Source organism: Argopecten irradians, chromosome 9, assembly GCF_041381155.1.
Source record: "Argopecten irradians isolate NY chromosome 9, Ai_NY, whole genome shotgun sequence".
Taxonomy (NCBI): domain Eukaryota; kingdom Metazoa; phylum Mollusca; class Bivalvia; order Pectinida; family Pectinidae; genus Argopecten; species Argopecten irradians.
The window spans coordinates 19,349,573-19,371,606 of record NC_091142.1 but is presented as its reverse complement, the minus strand read 5'-3'; the positions used below and the strand labels follow the sequence as shown (position 1 = coordinate 19,371,606).

The 22,034-nt window shown below is 34.0% G+C and overlaps 2 protein-coding genes across 4 annotated transcripts in view; one reads left to right on the top strand and one right to left on the bottom strand.

Annotated features, from left to right (window-relative positions):
• The window catches only part of LOC138331714 (uncharacterized), a 29,455-nt gene extending 17,315 nt beyond the window's left edge, over positions 1–12,140 (top strand). For all 3 annotated transcript variants that reach the window (XM_069279463.1, XM_069279464.1, XM_069279465.1), the window contains exons 2-4: positions 2,916–5,432; positions 9,808–9,864; positions 10,342–12,140. In XM_069279463.1, the coding sequence (XP_069135564.1) occupies positions 4,696–5,432; positions 9,808–9,864; positions 10,342–11,272 (1,725 nt within the window). In that variant the 5' untranslated portion in view covers positions 2,916–4,695 and the 3' untranslated portion in view covers positions 11,273–12,140. The remainder of the gene's footprint in view (positions 1–2,915; positions 5,433–9,807; positions 9,865–10,341) is intronic.
• Positions 12,141–15,277: 3,137 nt separating this feature from the next.
• LOC138331713 (tereporin-Ca1-like) lies at positions 15,278–20,969 on the bottom strand. Its single transcript, XM_069279462.1, has 3 exons — positions 20,556–20,969; positions 17,574–17,792; positions 15,278–16,397 (listed from the first exon to the last, which is right to left on the bottom strand). Exons 2-3 carry the CDS (start codon positions 17,787–17,789, stop codon positions 16,011–16,013), a joined length of 603 nt encoding a protein of 200 aa, XP_069135563.1. The 5' UTR covers positions 17,790–17,792; positions 20,556–20,969; the 3' UTR covers positions 15,278–16,010.
• Positions 20,970–22,034: the final 1,065 nt, after the last annotated feature.

Here is a 22,034-nt window from a genome sequence, read left to right as displayed (position 1 = left end):
GATTAATTTGACTATGGCATTTCCATAATAGTGTCAATCTTATTAGAAAATTTAGTACCGGTTATTATTATTTTTGATAAAAGGTAAAGAAAGCGTGCTGTAAACATTTCGGCATTAGTGGAGCTGGCCTATAGTAACCAGTCTGAATGAGAAAGCTTGATGAATTAGTAATGAGCACCTTCGCCCTGTTCTAACATTACTGTACTTGTTGGTTAGTTAGGTACCGGATACTACACCACGATAGACCTAAGGTTGTCGCCGTCTTTCTTTGACGCCTGTCGCACCTGGTCAGCCCGGGGTGACTCGTGTCTTAGACATTTTAGAACTCGATATACCCGCCGGGTCATCATATTACCCAGGTTTCATGTCAGTTCAAGTAATCAGAATTTCAGTTATCAGTGTAATTATATTTACATTTAAGGAGTTAAGAGTCATATTATGTTCCTTTGTAGTTCATGAAGCAATGTGATCTGTGTACAGAGACAAGTTTTTATTTTTTATTTTTTTGAAATAATGTAATAATTCTAGCACAGTATGTGTTTATAGCCTTTTATAATTGACGGATCGCAAGCTGTGATTCTGCATTTTGTATTGGATATTGCTCAGCACGTGTGTAAGCAAGCAAAAGGCTTGGCTACATAATAATGACTGGCGATCGGTCAATTTGAAATGGTGTTAAAATTGACGCGAAAAAAGAAGCATAACAGAAGTTAAGGAAATAATAAAAAATTAAAAAATTCTATAAGTTTTGAAGTTGATGGGTTTCCTTTAGTTGAAGAATGTTCCTTAATAATGAATCCAGGTATTACACCACGGCAAGAGACATGGATGTCATCTTCTTTCTCAGACATTATAATGATCACCGAGGTTTGAACAAGATTATCCGATTTGTTACATGCAATAAGCTCCATCATGTACCAATTATTCCGTGACATTTTTGCACTTGGTGATTTGGTACAAGCTAAACAATATGATTTTATTAAGGGTGGAGGGCTTGTCGTAATCTGCCTGTACATATGCGGTTACCATGACCCCAGTAGTAGTGCACCTAATGCTTAAATAAGTACTAATAGGAATTCGTTCCTTATCAGTCGCTAACACTAAAGTACGGATATCTTGTACCTTCATATCATCATGCCTTCCCCTTGCCGGATAACAGGTATACCTGGAGAGGGAAAATCATGATACATGTAAAATACCTTGAAGTATACCCCTTCCTCATCCTCCTGGTCGCTTCTCCTCCTCATCAAATGTTGCACATGTTTGAGACCTATTTAATACGACATTGTATCTATATACAAGCCACAAAAAACCGTTCCTTTTGTTCTTAAATCAGAATATCTTTGTACTTGCCATCCAGAAATATGTTGTAATATCTGCTTTATAAACCAGCAAACCTTCCATCGATGTTTACGAATGTCGATGTTTACGCATAAAAGCTCATAAAACCGCCATAGAACTTCACAGAAGTTGTCTACTGCCTGTCCGCAATCATCTTCTTTTTAAAGCCACATTTGCACGTTGCAGTGCATTCAGCATATTAAGTAAAATGTGTACGTCTAAAAAGATTAACTAAAATGATATTGTAGTTGTTAAGACACGGGTATTGACTTATTTATGACCATATTTTGATGTATAGTACTGTGGTATATTACATGTTTACGTGTAACTTCATTATATGTTTGTACCGGTAGCTATATACATGTGGTTAAGACTACATTATTGTATTTCATCTTGATACTTGGGTGTGAATATTTTCAACAAACGGACTGATGCCCTTACATATTAATATTTTCATGTTCAGTATCGAAAAACTAAATTACAATATGAGAGTCCATGTCTGGACGATTTAATTTTCTTATAAAACCTTTACCATCCTTTTAAAATGTACAAAATTTACACTATAATGTCATTGATGGCCGACATATCTTGTCCATTAGTTCTAATGTTTGTAGTCCGGTCGTACGTTTCCGTGGTACACTGTAATGTCCCAGTCCATATCGTGACACAGGGTAATAAACCATACCGGCGTGGAGCAGAGACATAACGGGCCAAATCATACTCGTTAATGAAGCGTTTCCAGCTGTCAACAACTGGACAATTTACACAAAAGTGTCTTTTGTTTACGACCTCAGACCCCCAAGATGGTAAATGCACTATAAATGATACTTCGGAGTCCCTCTTACTGAATATATACTTAAGACGTAAATGGAGCCGACCGAGCGGACAATATCGTCCAAACGAAATTGATTTTGTTATTGTGTCTTTTTTATGTACAGTAATAGGGTCCCTTCGATAAATATGGTAATTCTAACAAAAAAATTGAAACTAACATGTTTGTTAAGTAGCCCTAAAAGTAATGATGCTGACTACATATCTGTCATATATTCATGTGCATTAAGCACGTGCTGTCTTGAATTCAAATGATCTCTAATCAGGGAAATGTACCATTTCCCGAGGCGTGTGGTATTCAATGAAATGTTATTGCAATACATTCATGTTCAGGTGTGGTCCCAAATAACAGAAGACTTGAACTGCACAGGGCATGTACTGGATTTCAATGTCGAACTCATTGAAGCAAATAGAAACCGCCCAATTGTAATAAATCAAGTAAGAAATGCGTTATTGATGCAGTGCAATACATTACCGGTGATTTGGTTTTTATACAGATTCGATAATATGTGCTGAATAGTAAAACTGTGGATGATAGACATATATGAACAAAAGTGTTTCCGCTCATGAATGCTCAAGTTGATTGCATTCAACTAGTATCCTGACGTGTTTATTATAGTTTTATGTACATTTTGAAGCAATTATTCATTTTATTTTCATTTGTTGTATGTAATGTTTTCATTATAAAACTTTTCACCTTTTCAGATGTTTAGTTTAACTCTGCTTCATTTATCTACTTTCAGACAAGACAACAATTAACTGTGCCCTCGCCTTGCAATTATGGCCGTGCATCCGGGTCCTAGAATATTCACAGAAGTAGGTCACCAAGTGCAATGTCACGTTCGGAGAATATAATCGTCAATTATCGGAAAATTAATGATCCACGAGGACGCTACAACCGGAAAGACGATATGACTGTATTAATTACTCTCTGAAGAATTTATTACGTGTGAAGAAGTTTGATTTATAAAGAGTCGATAGCTATTTTACAGTTTCCCAGAGAACAATTTTAAACACATGAACCAGTTTTTAGACTCGGGATGTTGAGGATACTTTGTATATTTACATGTATATCACCTGATATTATCGATCGCTCGGCTAATCTGTACCGTTTTGCACTAAGAGATAGCCCTACCCAGGTAAGGAACGGGAAGTACATGACCCAGAGATGTCTTCATTTTATCGATTATGCCTAGAGTACATCACACGTGTACACGCCATATATAGACATGCGTGCTGCCGTGCACGGACTATCTAATATGCACATGTGTATGACAGTTTGTGTCTGGATTTACATATGTCTTCTTACCTGCACGTAAACAGCACAATTTTCTGCAAATTCGCTTTAATCCAAACAAATGCGGAAGACGAATTTATTTACATACTTTAATTTATCTGCACAAAATGAATTTGTCTGGGAGCGGATTAACGAGAGCGGCCGACGCGGGATTAACAGGTGTGTCTATACGTTTTAACGACAGACTGAATACAATTAATTCTGGATTACCTGTACTGCAATGTTACAAATATTTATGACAAAGAAATAAACAATATTACAGCAATAACCTTTGTGTGTGATGTGCGAAAGACCAAATATCCCACGGATTATCACAGTGATTTTGGATAATCTTATTCCGATCGTTGTACATGGAAATTATACATCACTTAAACAAATTATTCCGGAGCTTTTAATAATACAATTCCTCACCTCAGTAAACATTACTCTAATATTATACTATCATATATCTCCTGTCAATCATTTTATAGTACAGCCACGTGCAATGGACCGATGGTGTTTATTCTGACAAAGAATGGTACAGAAAGGGATCGAAGACTTTGGATTAAGTACTTATACATTCTTTTATTACATCCTTAAATTATGAATGACTACTGCCGACTATTGTGATGAGTGATGATGTGATTACTGTTCTATATTCATGTGTGTTATTTTACAACCCAGTGTAACACTATCCGCTGCCGCGATTTCAACATCAATCACTCGCTATAATGTACTCACCAGCTTTATATGGATTTATCAAATGTAACATAAAATGCGGTTCATGATATAATATTTACATTGAAATCATATTTCATTGCTTGTTTGACTATTTTTTTCGCGTTTCCGATACCAGTATATATATATTGATTTTACGTGAAATGTGTATAATAGATCGGATTTCAAAACAATCTAAGTCCTTGTCAAGGAAGACTAAAGCACACATTTAAATGATGAACATTATTTGGAAATTACAACCTGGAATGTCGCTTTATTCAGGGCGTTGAACCCGCTATTGTTACGCGTGAAAGTGAAATTACTGGATGGCATTAACACGAATTTACTAATTTTGTGAGAATATTAATTTCGTGCTGTTTCCACGTTTGAGACCTGACTATTGTTACAAGTCCATTTAAACCTCCTCGACACGGGGATTAGACTAATTACGGCCGGTATATACAGTTGTTATATACACAATGTAGTGAATTAGGCGAATCCCCATGTGTAATATACCATAATATACAAATATGTTCGGAACAATGCCAGATCGAGGTGTGAAACATTCAGATCCGGACCTTCAGGAATTCGGTAGATCTCGGATCTCGACGTCGCGGCCATCTAGTTTCCGAGTAAACAAACAGTATGCTTATCTATCAGACGAAGGAGAGGATAGTGCTGAAAATAATCGCCATTTTAATCATACATTAGAGAACTATGTTCGTAGAAGAGCGAAATATTCAAAACGGAAATCTTCAAAGCGAGCGTCTGCTTCAAAAATAGCGAAACCAACAATGGCGGACGACGAATCTGACGACGACGATTCCATATTTGGATTAAGTGATGAAGGGTTAGAGGACGGTAGCACGCGCTGTAGTTTTGGAAGACTTTCCAAACGACGTATTGTAAAAAATCTGCAAGTCAAACACAATATTGCCTCACGGAGAGAATGTCGGTGCTCAGCCACCGTGCCAGAAAACGAGGATTTAGTTTGTGGATGGGAGTCTAAATATCAAACTGGGAAATATTACAGACCCGTAAAAGTGAAACGGAAGACACAGAATCATAACATTCCGCATGCGTACCAAAGGATACTTCCGGAGCGAGATACTGGATTCGACTTCCATCATTACGAGGAGACGTCACAGTATATGGAGCAGTATCGACATAATCATACTGTGGGTGATGTATGTAAGGTGTCATACTACCAAGGTGATGACGTCACAATGACTGATCCCTACGCGTCCAGGGTCAAGGGTAATATCTGGTAAGTTATTTGATGATTTGAAGGGTTATGATTTTTTAAATTGTCTAAAACATCAGTTAACATGGGAAATATGGGTAAGATTGCAATTACAGTGATAAGCGGTCCGAATAATGGATTATTCAAAGGTGTCAAAGACGACGTCATAGGAATATCAAGATATCTGGTTGGCTGTATTCAATGGCGTTGCTGTATAAACATATAGTTGTTAAACTTAAATACATTACGGTATCAGAAAACTATAAATCTTCATTCGCTTTTGATAAGTGTGTACCTTGAAATTCTTTTATTTCATTGTTACTTTGCAACTGTCAGTTCTCTATAAGACTATAATGGATATGTTCAAGTACACACATCGTAAAACTTAAGTCCACTTGAAAACAACCCAAGTACATATGGACTAAGACCCCCATAACATTGATAAGTTTTAAGAAAATATACAATTCCAAACTTAGTCGCCTTTTTACGATATCATGCAATGGGCAGCAGGTACAATGTACAATTCAATTTCTACTGATTTATCTTCATGGTAAGATATTCGTACTGTGGGTATTTTAGTATAACAATGACTTGTTGGTTGGTCATGGTTATCATCCTATCAACCCGAACTACATTAATCTTCAAGACGATCTCACGTGTACGCGATGCGTTATGTATAGTGAGTGCGTGAACGTGTATTTGGGAGGTGTGATATGCTCGTGATGTATCTCTGGATTACATGCAGTGTAACTTGACCATGCTGTCATTGATACCGAACAGCACAGCCACCGGTCACAATATAGTAACAATTCACAAACCAGTTACCACATTTCTTTTGATACAGAGTCTTAAAGTTATATGTGCCGTAACTTGGCGAAAATTTTGACATATTATTTTTTCATCGTTAATCTATTAAAAACCATAAGGTTTGATGAATAAATCTGTAAAAATCATTCAAATGGCTTCAGATGACTTATAAACGTTAGTTATAACACAGAAATTTTGTACTGTAAAATTGTTGTTTTTATGCCTTAAATATGTTTACATGGAAACATACCTGCAGAAATCACTTTTACAATTAATAATAACATTTTAAAAATGTGTAATGAAATTGTAGACCACAATTTGGATTTATGGTCTGACCGTATGTACTCATTTCACTTCACTATTGATGTAAATAAATGTTTTAGGCTGTACTGCCAAAAATCATTTTCAGCTCTTATTTGTACATGTAGAGTTAAAACCTATGCATTGAAAGTACTGTAATTTTCAAAAAGTTGGTAATTTTTGGTGATGAATAACAGCTCATATTGATTCGTGAGTATGAAAAATACGGCACATATAACTTTAAGCATGGATAAAAAGTGTCGGCCATCCTTCTAAAGCCTTCCTCATAGTGGCAAACGCTAAAACAGTGGGCGTATAATTATAGGGCTCCGTATCTTTATGGTCATTGTTAAAACTCCACATTTACCGAACAAGTTCTGTAGTAGACGAAACTGACAATTTTTAATTCTTATTTTGATATACTAGGGATTAACCGATTGGTGAACTCGTCTACTGAACGCGTTGTATTCAAAACGTCGAATTAGATTTGAATTAAAATTAGTCCAAGCGAAAGTTTAGGTATATAGGTATCATTTACTGATACATTATGTGCTCATAATGAAGTTAATAACTAATTATCAATTTCTATCATGTGTAGTATTTTATTGAAATGTATTAGTATTAAAACTGTGGTATAATATATTAATGATAAAAAATTTAGAGTTTGAAATTTGGACTAATATATAATTGTCTACATTTACATTCGCGGCTTTCAAATATGTTACATTGTGTAGGTCAAGCACATGTGTTTCATATTTACAATAGTATATGTACGTACACCTTTACATGTAAAGTCTATTGGAAACCAACTTCTGTTATGGTCATTGTATGACTACTTATTACATAGCCATGTTGTTAATTATGATACAGGATAAGTCCTAATGATTAGCCATGTTTCCCTATGTTATACAGCAGCTACATTGGTATCAAATGTTCCAGGTATGGGGTATCATACCCAAATATTGACATTTGTTATCCCGGTGTACTGCTATATTAACTCGCCAGTAATCTCTGTACAGAGTCGACTTCTAAGACTCCAAAAAACGTATCGTACCATCCACTCAATCTGCGTTGAAGTTCAACATTTCCACAACATACATATATACAAGATTATCAACATTACAAAATAGGAAACGAAAACTTACAATATGAGACGATATTGTGATGCACGTATCACATGCTAATTAAAAGTTTATGTGAAGTGTAAGCGACAATCAGTCGTAGATTTATTTTATTAATTGTCTCTAGACGTTTAAATATTTTAATAAAATAAGAAAAAAAAACCCAGAATATATCATCGACACGAATTGAACTGATTTTCACGACACGTTTCGTTATAATGTGATTTGTTTACCTTCACAAGATATATCTTTCTCTCAACTGTCTACTCATAATCCATGTACATAATATTGTGCTTGATTTATCAATGATTTGTTAATTCCAACTTTAACATACACAAATATATAGATATATATAAATGCCAGGTTTAATTATAGAGATTAAAGGGGTTAACTTATATAATCCCTACTAATCCTCTCCGATTGATTCAGTCATGCATGTACCTGTATTGTAATTTTATGAAACGTCAGCCGTTTAATAATACGCCTCAATGAGATATTACTCCTTAGATCGTATTTACACGAGAAAAACATACCTTTTGTTGTAATCAAATCAGGCGAAAATATTAAACCAACACTATTTATTACAAATTGTATTGCCATTTACAAAGCTTAATTTGTACGACTAATTTACAAAATAGCACAATTGCTCTTCTAAATTCGTAGAAAGTCAAAATAACGACTTTTTACAAACAAGAGTCCCAAATGACAGTTATGACCATAAGTCTACATTGTACAAATGTGCATCTGATGCATGAAATAAGTCGTTAAATATAAAGCATATGGTTACGGAAATAATAGTTAAAAGTACACTTAGGAAAAATACGAAACTATCATTAACTTATATTTGCTAGAACCAATAATGACAAGTTTGAAACAATCACAAAATTAACGAGACAATGTCGGTATAATCTTAATAACATTGAGCAGGTTGATGACACTTGAAAATTAGTTTGAATGTGAAGTAAGTACCGTTCAGAACACATGGGTGAAGACGGCCCTAAACCTTTTGCCGTTTATGTTCGTTTAATAACGCTGAAACCAACTGTCGGTTGTTTGTTTCCTACATTTGACTCAAGTCATATAAAGCGGTGTTTCGGAGTGCTAATGACGTTGTTTCCTGTCAATATGGACGATGTGATATCAAAGCATTATATCATAGTTAATTTGACTAAAGAAATATTTTGACAAACGCTTATTTGTATGATAAAAATCGAATAATCGATTGCACATTACATTATCACCGCTGACGAGATTACATTTGTACTTGTAACAGGACAATGAGGGACATGACAAATGATGTTTGATGTCTCCTCCTTATAATGCATTCGTAAGTGGCATAGCAGTATGAGAGCATCGATCTCTAATACAATATATATCATTTCTATGTAACAGAAAATGAAGTATATTACGTTTAGTATACGAAATAGTCTGTCGATCGATTACATTACAAGGAAGTGCGTATATTTGAACGCGTCGATTAAACATGGCAGATTGTAAATCCATATATTATTATCCAAGAAATCAGAAGCATATGTGTAATTTTCAGAAATTGTAAATAGCGCCATATTTATCAACCTGGCAGTATATTTGCATACACTTTGATTTCCTCTAAACTTAAATTGCACTTAAATAAGTCATTTATTTAGTTGACTAGTTTTAACACCCTATCTAAGGCTATGACGTTACCTTCCCTGTATGCAAGGTGATGCGTGTGTGAATGTCTGTATGGTTTGGGTGGCTGCAGTATATATATATATATATATATAACTGGCCCGCCTGATATTGTAATCTTGTTTGCCGCCAAAGATATAAAACAACAAATCCTGTCACATGCTACTGATAACGGACAAACCAGTCGTTCCATACCTTGTAATGTTGTACGCTAATCAAGATGTGAAAGTACGATCTGTTTTCGACTATGTTAAAATAATTTTATTTAGAGTACTGCATTAAATATCTATATATATATCACACTCGGGTATAACCTTAAAGGAGAGTACATTTTTAAGCTAATAGAAAAGAAACCGAACGAAAACCTATAATGTCTGAATTAAAAGCAAATTCAATCTGTGTTGGAGTATTGGTATTAATATGATAAAACATTATTTGTCATAATATATATGTCAAATAGTAGTGGTTTGTTATTAAAGCCGATGTCCATTTCTTTACAGCTCTATTGCTGAGAACTGTGATTTTCTAGCTATACTGTCAGTAGACAGAGAAAACGGGTAAGTACATATGCATAGCTTGTTCTGTTTGTCCCAAAAAGATATTTTCACATTTTGTAATTGATTAGTTAAATTATTTTAAATGTAAGCAGGCGGGTGTTTTTTTTTTGGAAAGTCAAAACGTTTAATGCCCATGCATCTGCACACCTATATAGTGAATTATGATGATTTTACATTTTAATAATGGTTATCATGAATGACGAGAATTCATTTTATTCAAATGACGCTTTTATGTCGATTTTTGTGTGATGAACACAATATTTGAATATGATGTGATTTGTCCCTCAAAGATGGTGCAAACCAAATGGAATTTCGACTTTATCATTGTATATTGTAGTTAACTGCTCAAGACACAGAACTAGAGCAAAATAATATTATTGACAATTTGACACTTTTGAACTCTCATCATGTGAGTAATATTTGAAAATACATGTGTTTTATCAATCATTATAAATACCACCACATTGTTTGTTGCAGTGACGTCATGACGAATCAACACATGTATCATAGTAACTCAAATATGGGCCATCACCATGGACACCACCAGTCTGGACACGACCTCAACTCCGAGGAAGAAATCTGTGAAGACGCAGAAAAGAACTTGTCTGTCTCTGATAGGGGTAAAAAACTCAATCTAGCTCCAGTTAGAAAATCTACTACATTTAGACCGAAACTGTGTAAATCCAATATGAGGATGACTCCTAAAAAGACATCTAGGTCAACACATAGTCAGTATCTCAATCTGGTGATACCTAAAACAACACTACACCGGAAGGACCTTCAGCTGAACGTGCAGCCAGTGAAGGACACATATGCTGCACGGTTTGATACCCGGCGTGTAACAAGTGGTTCTAGTAAAAATACATTTATCAGAACCGGAAGTGCTGATTCTGTGCAAAACACGCAACCGTCAACAGGGCGGGATAGTTCTCCTGTGCATCGTCCCACCGAACTAAAAATCTCCCGTACAAATACTTTCCATATCAACTCTGCTCCAACTCCGGGACATGGTCATGGTCCACGTGAACCAGCAGCGAGTCGGGGGTCATCTCAAAGTGTTAGTCCAACAAAGGGACGTCACTCTAAAGGTTGTGATAGAATAAATACTATACTGCCGAGCTTTCCCAACGATGTGTATAATAAAGTTAACGGAAAGTCCGTATTCAATGGAAGCGCAACCGGAGGTCCGTACCAGATGACACCTTTTCCTCGTCCCCAGGCCCAAAAAGTGTGGGAAGGAGGTGACCGAATTAGTAGTGATAGCGTAAAAAACGACACCGTTATTCCAGTGCCGTTAGGATCGTTTGGGATCAGAGGTCGCACGTGCAATGGTGAAGATCGTGTAACCATTGGTTACAGACTCAAGAGAGACAGGGAAAGACGTATCGGTCTGTCCGCCGTAACATGAAAGAAAAATTCAAAATTAAGTCATTTTGTTTATGAATAATGTGATGAGCGAATGGCGTTGAATTAATAAACTGTAAAAATTAAATACTTATAAAATATAATTAATAACGTAATTTGTTTTATAAAAGAAAGTTATAAGAGCAACGATATTGTGAAACGTATTTACAGTGACGTACGTCAGATGCTTGATTTCTTTCGATAGGAGAAAAATCTGATACATGAATATACTCCTGAATATCACTTTCAAGTCTGATTTAAAAAAAGAAAAAAAAAATTTGGCTAAATTTGTATTTCAGATGCTAAATTGTTGTTGGAAGTCATTACAGTGAAAAGGTACTTAATCTCCATAATACATGTAGTGTAAAAGTACCGTTTGATAGATTTCTCATTCTATTGATAAGCCTACAGTGTTTAGTTTATTTGAGATGTATTTTTTCTAGGAAACTTCTTTAACACAATTTTAGTAAATCTTATGTACGACTGTTACCGAAAATCAGGATGAAAATAAAAGTAATATTACAAGTTTTTTTTTTATTTTCCGCATTCAATTTGTTTACGTAAATAATTCCGAAGCAATTTTTTTGAACAATCTTAAATATGTAGAACAAAAATTATTTTGAATATTTTAATATTACAAGCTAATATCGTGACCTGATTGTTTACATCGATAAACAAAACGAAAACAAACTGTGCATGAGTATTTGTTTGGAAGATTTGACCTATTTATTTAGATGTACGTGTGTGTTGTGTGCCCTGTGAAATAATACAAACTAAATTCCCGGATGTTTGTCGAGTGGACCAGCACAAATAAAGCTAACGCAAGACAATATTGTTTTTGTTGAATTAAGATTAAATTATTTTTACTGATATCTCATCGTGTTGCTTACTTTCTTAAAGTATAGGAACGGCATTGTCGCAATAGAGCTGATTTTACAAAAGAAATGAACAAAAACAAAGACATTAACATTATTGACTGAAACTAACTGAAAGACAAAATCGTCTCTGTTCAAAACCTGAACACGTTTCAATATCGGCAGAACTAAGACTAGCTGGCGGAACGACAAAACAAGAACTTATAAGTCCCTGAACAAAACAACAACAACAATAACAACGATATTGTTTATTGTAATGGGCCGGGCAAACGTTACATGGGTGATCGGGTGGTGTAGTGGTTAACCCACTCGCCTTTCACCTAGCCAGCCGGGGTTCGACCCCCGGCACGGACGTGAAAAAGTTAGGGGTCACCTGCCCGATCACGTGGGTTTTCTCCGGGCACTCCGGTTTCCTCACTAAGATCTCTCGCGCGCTTATATCTAGGTCATCGAGAGTGATTTACATAAAATGTATAACTTGTTTCGTAATCGATGTAAAATAAATAAAGTTTATAATACATTACATAAAATTATTCAGACCATTTGAGATACATAGTCATCGAAATAACAATAATGTGAACTTCGTCAATCATATGTTGGTATTGTTTTCCTGTGACGTCAAATAGAGTTAAGGAATTTATTCTTTATCATCAGCCGATAAATGAAAATGATATAATAAATATTTAAACCATTATGCGACGTAAACATGAAACATGTTAACACCATTTGAATATATTTAGAAAACAACAGTGTAACATCTACCACAATTTTGCCGTAACGCAGACCACTAAAATCCTGTCAGCACGAGAAAATCAAGAATTATGCAGCATGTTGATTTTGGTAATTCAATCACAATTAAATATGAACTTGAATCTAGTTCAATTCAATCTACTATCATTAAAAAATAATATCTTCAAAATTCCAGATTTATTGAGGGACTTGTTTTCTCGGAAATCATTACGCCATTGTATCATCCAATCAGAAGCGACGTATTAAATGGCAACATCATGTTTTCCCTCTAGTTGTACATATATTAATTCGATAGAGACATGTACATATAGGCTAATAAATAATTCTGCTTGTACACTGTAAATCATGCTGTGAGGTAATTTTCTCAATTAATTCACTAATGTTTCTGATAAAATACCAGCCCTAATTTCTACCTTACTTACTCTCCACTCCGTCGCCAAAATAGAAAGTATCATAGAAAATAGATATCACAAATACCAATATAAATATAAAAAATAACATTAATTTGACAGAAGCAGTTGAAATATTTGAACGGTATTATAACTATTGCTGACAGAAGAATAGTTAAACCCTTTTATGCATGGGAGTGCCTACAATATTTTTCGGCCTGGTATGAAGAGAGGTGAAGAGCACTACCCCAGTAAATCACTTAGGCACAATGTTCTATGGTATTTTTAAGTTTCATATTTATTTTATGCATCTAGATAAATGCATATATAAATTTGATTCATAGTACACATAACCTTTTTTCTTTGTTCCACTAGCAGAATACTGTAGGCACTAACTATACATTATATAGGTCTAAACATCTAATCAAAATCGGTCTAAAAGTCTTCAGTCACCAAATTTTAGCTAGACTACATGATTACTCTCATATCAAATCAAAATCTTATTCAATATATGTTTGTATCATAAACATTCTTGTAACTCGAAAAATACATAGGAGAGAATCATCCGTGCTATAATTAAGGTTTGCTCTAGTTGCTGTTAGCGAGGTAGAGTTATTTCCCGTTATTTATATATTGTGGTATTCGTATCAGTTTGACATCCGCACTTTATATTAATACATACTCATGGTCGATTTACTTTAATTAATTGAATTATATAAGCTACAAAGAGTTGATATAGTTCTTTATGATAATTATTTCACTCGAGATAGTAATATTTATAAAAAATACAAAAAAATATGTATTAAGTAAAAATAAAGCCATAGTAAAAAATACAAAACCTCTTAATTATACCAAATTGCGCTTAAACAATTATTTTTCTATCTTAAATGATGAAGGTAAATCAACAGAATATGCAATCGTAGTTCTATTTATATGAAAAATTGATCAAGATAAAGATAATGCCATTTCATTGTTTCTAAACGTTTTACCTCCCGACGAACCTATATCCCTATATTTATACGAAACAAATGTACCTTACGAAGGTATATATACATAAAAAAGAAGAAACATTAGACATCGTCTATATAGCTACTAGCGTTCTGACTTTTATTTACATTATCAAATCATCTTGGGGCCTCTGAATTCAGATTGTGTTAGCTATAAACAACGACATACTGAAATGGAAGGTGAACAACTGATGTTACCATGGCAGCATTGGTGACGATTTGGGTGCCGTTTATACATGTATCCAGATAGACTTCATCTTGGCTAGATTAGTTTATAGTAATTGTGACAACTGAGTGCAAATTTACATGTAGTATTATATTTCTCAATGGATTTCAAACGATATATTAACATGTCTTCTATTTCATTTGCTTAACAAATAATATTAATTATTGTTCCGGATTCTGAGCTCGATATCAATTCATTACATAAAATATTTAATTTACTTTAATAAGTGCACCACCTTGAATCAAACTGATCATATCCCGCACATGACTCTGGGTAATGGAACCTGACGTATTGCCATTGAGACAATAACATCTTGGACCGAAATGCTTACCATTATTACCGGTAAATTATACAGAAAATACAATGAAAGAGTAGGTTAAAGGGATGGAAATCGAAATATTTTTCAATAAACCTGTAAACCTTTTTTTTTTTTTTTTTGTTTTTGCAATTTTGTTATAGACGAAAAATGGTTTACATTTGCTACTGCATATACTACACCAAAAGATAGTGTATTTAGAATGTAAGAGTTTTTGGTGTCATTATACTTTACTGGTTTTTTTTTTTTAATTTTTACAAAGAAAAAATATACACTTGAATAAATGTATCACAAGAAAATACCTGCAGTCGCATTTATTTACACTTACTCTTATATTATACTTATATTGCAATCGCCGACTATTTATTTCTTTATCGTATCAAGTTAAGCAGAAAATTGTAGACTTTTCCATAGAAATGATTTAAAAGAAAACAAAACCGTTTCGATCTTGCTTTGTATATATGTATTTATAAAAGTTAATTGACTTAAAGACAAGCACAACATCTAATGTAAATATCGGTATATCGTTCATGGATATCTGTATTTTTGTAATTGGATCTTTAAAGTTTTCCGTGAGTATTTTGGTCTATTAGAGTTATTTATTCTCGTTTCATGCAGTCACTAAACAAAGGGAAGTAAATCAAACAGATCATAACCCCATTGACATGTTATTCTTATATAGCCTGTATCTACTGTAAACAATATTGGATACATTCCATATACTCCAGTTTAATCGATTTAACCATGGCTACGCTATCTACAAAACATATTTAGCACTTTTTTGACATCTTCTTTCTCCTGTAACATAAGTACCAATGTGATATTATGTCTGTCTCTTGTCTTCAATCAGACGCTTGTCACCGGTTCATGTTAACCGTACTAAGTTTTATTTGAACTGTTTTAATGAATTCGGAGACAAGCAAATCGTTTTGGAGTAGGAATTCATATCTAGTTTTAATAGAAAATGTTACACTGACATAGCAAAACAAATAATTATAAACACAAGCATGAAATTCCTATTTTTTTTCGCAAATAGCCGTATAATGTCAAACTTGATTTCTGGCAGACACAAAAAGCAGTAAACAAATGCATTAAACGATGGATAATAAAAAAGTAATATTACAATGCAACGCTATTTTAAATTGATTTAAGCACCACAATAGAAGTAATGTTACTTTTTTAATTGTTCAAAGCTTTTAAAAGAGATGGAGCATAGCTCTTGGAATCGCACGGTCGGACAATGATATTCACAGTCGCGATATGGGTAGATCCCATGTTTCCTTCGATTTCATATTCTCCATCAGAGAATATGACGGGATTGACATCGTTGTAGAAATCTTTTCTCTTGAACGCCAAAACAGGCGTATTGGATTCGTAATACATGGTGTTATACCAGTTCTCGTCATGGTCTTTGTGGCCACGTTTGGTGAAACCTACAGCAAGCCAGTTGGTATGGTAGTCATGGTTGAATGGTACTGACCACATGACTACCGCGCGCCTGTCCTTGACAAGCCAGGAAACTGAACCATACGTTCCAGAAGCGGTTCCGCCTGTCTTGTGTGTTACCTGCAAAATGTATATTTAATTTTTTTTCTCTGTTTAATGCAATATGAGTCTTTAATATGTCCATTTATTCCTATTCAATAAAACCATTTTATAAATTTTATTGATTATACTCTGCATTTTGGTCGGTTAATTTAGGGTGAATGGTATTCCTACTCGTGAGAAACTACCTTCGTTTAATACCAAACCAAAATAATTAGAACAAATGTTGAACGATGAAAAATGAATTGTAAAAAAAGCCCCGAAAAAACCACCAAAAACATCAACAACAAACAAACAAACAAACAAACAAAAAACAACATACAAATACAAAGATTCAGCAAATATACATGTGCATATATATAATTGCATTATAAACTAAATTCAACATGAAAAAAAACCCTATCCAAGTAGTCTTTCAAAACCAAACACGAAGCAAGCAGTAAGATCAGCTGAGACATAAACAATCAACACATATAATAAGTTGATTCAAATTCAAGTTGACTGAAAAAGGTACCCGATATTCCTGATGACGGCAACCGAGGGGTGTTGTTGAGGGATTTATACGCAAACTTTATAGATTTATATCTGCCGTAGATTTAAGTATTTTCTCTCTGTATTTAGTTTGCCCCTTTGTCTATTTCAAAGTGAGTGCAAAAACGAAATGCATGATAAAATAAGAATAATACCCCAAATAAACCATATTTTTCGTTCTATTTTGTCAAAGCGAACCAACTTGATATATAGAAATACAAATAATGTAGAATACGATACGGACAAAAAGACTCAGTAAAGAGAATTAGGATTTGGCTGTTTCGTTCGTCTTGCACTTTCAGTCACATTATACTCACAATAGGAAAATCAGCAGCCCAATTTTCTTTTTTAGATGTACAGAGTGGACCAAACATGTTAGTTTGCTAACTAATTGTTAGTTATTCGTAATACATGCCAGCTTAACTATTATAATATGTACCTAGGTAAGTAAGTGATAAGCTTTCCAATGTGAAACTATGATGTATCCCGGCTAGAAAATAAAACCAGAATTATTCGTTCAGTTCCGAACGCAAAATTCAAAGTCAAAAGTTACGCAGTGCCAATGGAGGCGTAAGAAAGAATAATTGAAATTAGGAAGAACTAACCATATTAAATGCAGTATTTAGTCGCATCTTATGGTCATGTAATGATAGTGTCACTACGTACCATGACCTCTTTTACCCCCGGAAGTATATCTTTAGGTGGTGTCTTAATCAGACCACCATTGTTGATGGCCATTGGACGTTCCATGATGTATTTGGTCCAGTTGGAGGTCTCGATACCACAGGATACGCTGTAACCACCGGCAGCTGTCAGGGCACTCACTGTCGAACCGGCCAGAGAGGCTCCAGCGGTAACAGCAGCTGCCACGCCCGCGATCATTGTCTGTATCATAACAGAATTAGAATTAAAACAATTAAAAACATAATACGGACCCATACTATATGATTCTTTTTTGTCATTTTTAATATAAATGTAGATAATTCTTTGTATTGAATAAACAACTCACTAATTCTTAAAGATGTTATATCGCCGATAGAATTGTAAAAAGTTTTCTTACATTAATACCATATGTCAAAGTTTAAACTTCTTACATTTATTTTACAAAATAAAAGTTCATAAAAATTAATTGCATCCCGAAAAAAAATATATAATGACACTATGTCATATGTAAAGGGTAGAAATTGTGCAGACAGCAAAAGCAAACCAATCTATTTTATGTGTTTTTGTGGATTATCAGACATACATATACATATGTAGATATACGATTACATTATTAATTATTGTCCAAATGCTCGTACATTTTGAATTAAGTTCAAACTGTACTTTGAATTCGAAATATCTGGATCAAAATCGTTCTGCATAATAGCCACATAAACATGCCAGTTATTGCCCAAATGCATTTTATAGGGACAAAAACAATGGTAATAGTATCAGCTTACGCTCAAATTAACTATGTCGGGGCATTATAGGTCAAGCTGAATAAGGCCACTTTTGTGTGTATATTTGTTTTGCGTCCTTTTGACTTATATAAAAACACAAACTTTTCCTAAACCACAAGCTATTCAGACCTTCAAATTTGTACAGGTTATGCACATATCTCTAAAAAGAAATGATTTTCTTGTAATATATTAAATTTTGAAAACAATTTTATTTTTAAATATTTTACATCTTTGAAGGTGGTTGAACGCATTCGTATTTTCATTTTTGCACACGTCTTCAAATAGTCAGTTCTTATACCAGCACATGGCGAAAACAAGCAGCTACGGCCTAAATACTTCCCTTCATAATAAGGTAATCAAACTATAGTATTTCATTTAACAACATTTGACGGTATAATGTAGACGGAGGACAAAGGCCGCCTCAATAATGGGACATCGCTCTTTAATATTGTGTTCTTTAACATTTTTTTCGCAAGCCAAGTGCAATTTTAAACTATTATTATAATGTTTTATTATGCTAAAATTTAGCAGCTGGAAACGTACATAGATATATAATATATGGAGCTGGAAACGGGAAAAATATATTATTTTTAAGAGTGAAGTTTATTGTATGCGCGGGAGAGTGTGATTTTTGTAATATCATCATATTATAACGACATTTGCGGGTATTTTCTCTTATGTAGCAGCATACATAAAATTACCTCTCACTACGGATGGGACGCAAGTCTATGAGTAATACACTGCAGTTAGATTTTAAGTGACATTATCAACATATATCTTTTAGTCTATGAAGTCAAAAAAATTAACAACCAAGGTTCCGATATCCAGATTTACTGTACAGTCTTCTGGGCATCAGAATTTCCCTCCTGTGATAAACTCTTATACGAAATGCTGACCAGGGCGTTGAGTATTGAATATAATTTATCAAAACGTTTTAGTTTGCAGTGTACGAATAGCGAGCTAGCAGAGCCATTAGATGAGCGAACATCATAAAAATTGTCTGGTCGTTGGCTGATGTCGCCTTTGCTCTCCTGACCTAACTCTCCCGACAAGATGAATAATTAGATAGACAATAGTTTATGAAGAGCGTTAACAAAATCGTACCTTGTCAGCCGTCTGACCTCTGTTAGACATTACGTTTTGACCAGTGTCCATACGCTGTCACGATGCACCTGCTCGAAGTTTGTCCCGTTTTGTTTCATACCGTGGAACTAATTTGACGTAGTATCAAGTTTTAGCGTTGTGACCTGTACCTGAATCTCACGACATCTTCACCTTTTGACATCACGTTTGTTAGCCTGTGTGTCTAGGAGGACATACATATCCATCATAACGTAGGACACGTTGACGGGACAGCTGTGTTTTATGTATACTATAGCTATGTTTCAGTCCAGATATAATGTACATGATGCAAATATGATAATAATTCGATCAATTTATATTCAACACATTTCGGCAAATTGATTATTTGATTGAGTTATCATAATTTAAGTTATCCTCATTGATTAGTACCTTGTTTTGTTACACATGAGTGAATGAAAAGATAAGGTGGGGGGATCTGGAATGCTCCTGGAGTTGAGAGGTATTTATATGTACAATACGTATGTTTGTCATTTCATTGAACAAAACTAATGTTAAAGGAATTTAAATGTATGAAAACCATATGATTGTGTGTTGAATGAATCTTATGTAATTTATTATGATTTTCGAATATAATTTGATTTTGAACATAGAAAAACACAAACAATATCCATGTTTTTTTAAATTATTGGCTTCTCAGTATCATTAAGAGTACACCCTTTCAAATATTACTAATATATTATTAGATATCATCACTATGAAACAATAATGCACCATAGTTTCAATAATATTAATCATGTTTGTTTGTGTCTTACGGTCCATCGACAGTCAAGGGCATTTAAGGCCGAAATGAAAGGTTTAACTACAATAATAATATAAACATTTACAACATATTAATATCAAAAATAGGCAGCATTCTAAAAAACAATCGTTGTTTAAACGGTCGTTTAGGGTTGGAAATTGAAATAGAAAAATAATTTCCAGTTAAAACAAAATAACTATGAAATACAAAAAAAAACAAAAAAAAAAACAAAAAAAAAAAACAAAAAAAAAGAAAAAAAAAACCAAAAAAGATATCTTCACCTAATAATAAGACTGATTATAAGACTTAAAGCAAAATACTCACTGATTTGTCCTAGAGTGTTTCCAACTTATTCGTTGGTGTATATATTTTCCCTCTTGTAAAGTTAAGTGAAAGTGGAGCTGAGGATACTGTATATACACCCAACATGTCAGTTAAGTAGATGACCATCGCGTTCATTGGCTGTGTATTGTTTTCTGGAACATTATAAGTGTAACCTACAAGCACTGTATTAAATGATGAATCAAGCGCAGACAAAAGTGAAACAGGGAATAGTTAGGTTATCAGCTTGATACACGTTTTGGGGACTGAGCTATACTCGTTTTATGTCTCCGATCGCTGACTGCGGAAAGCGGAATTAGAAATACATTTATTTGGTTGGAATTTGGTAAAGCTTAACATACTTTATTAGAAAAAAATGTTCTAAAAGTTTATTTGTATAAATTTAAAAATTGTTCCACTTTCTCTTGCAACATTGTCATAATTATATTACTACCCAATGCATTTTGTTTTATCAAGATTCACGAATTAGATAAAACATCATATACATTTCTAATGATGTCAAGAAATAATTTCTGTTATTTGTTGATTTACAAATATAAAAAAGAAACAAAACAAAACAAACAAACAAACAAACAAAACAAGCACCCTTTACTCACCAATTTTTTTTTTACTGCTTGCCGTATTTAAACACAGGCTGTCAAGATTTATAAAAATGTCAAACTGTCATTCTGTGTAATTGGGTCTGTAGTATCGTTGTTAAATCTGACATTTATCTACTTGTATCGTGGTTTATATTTATGTACAAGTAAATGCTCCTATATCTAATAGTGTCCTGTGGTCGGTCCCGGCGGTGTTTATTACAGTATTCTTTTATCGTAGTGCAGCACATATATCCTAAACAAGTAGTAGCAATCGAATTATACTATTACACTTAATGTTCTTAAAAATAATATCAAGCAATGTGTTAATTAACTACTGTATAGATTTTGGTGCATATGTATTTGGTTAATAAATGCCTATAACGTCGGCATGGCATAGTGAGATAGCTTTAAAAAGGGACAATAATTTTGTTATCACAAGGAGACACAACACTAAATATACCGCAGCCTCATGAAGTATTTTAAAGGCAGGTTTCGCCCAATGAAAAATAAATTTTTACGAAATTGAAATTTATCCTGTTCATAGACATTATGTTCAGATCATTTTCGATGCATACATCGAACAATATTAGTGTTCAGTTGTCTAGCTTGACCAGGAAAATACTCCTCTAAAAATAGAGCGAAGTCAAGCTTTCCATAGAACATGACGTATTTTCCCCCAAAGCGAAGCCGCATCAACAAACGGAGAGGTGCAACAAAATGTCAGATAGAAGTGACAGTCTTGCCACGGCATGTTTAGTTAAAAAACCACAACAAATCGAAGTACGATGGATTGTTTATACCCTATATGCCATACAATATATACCACTTCAAGTTACTGACATACGCTAGCTAGGTTAGTACATCAAACAGTTAGTCTGTC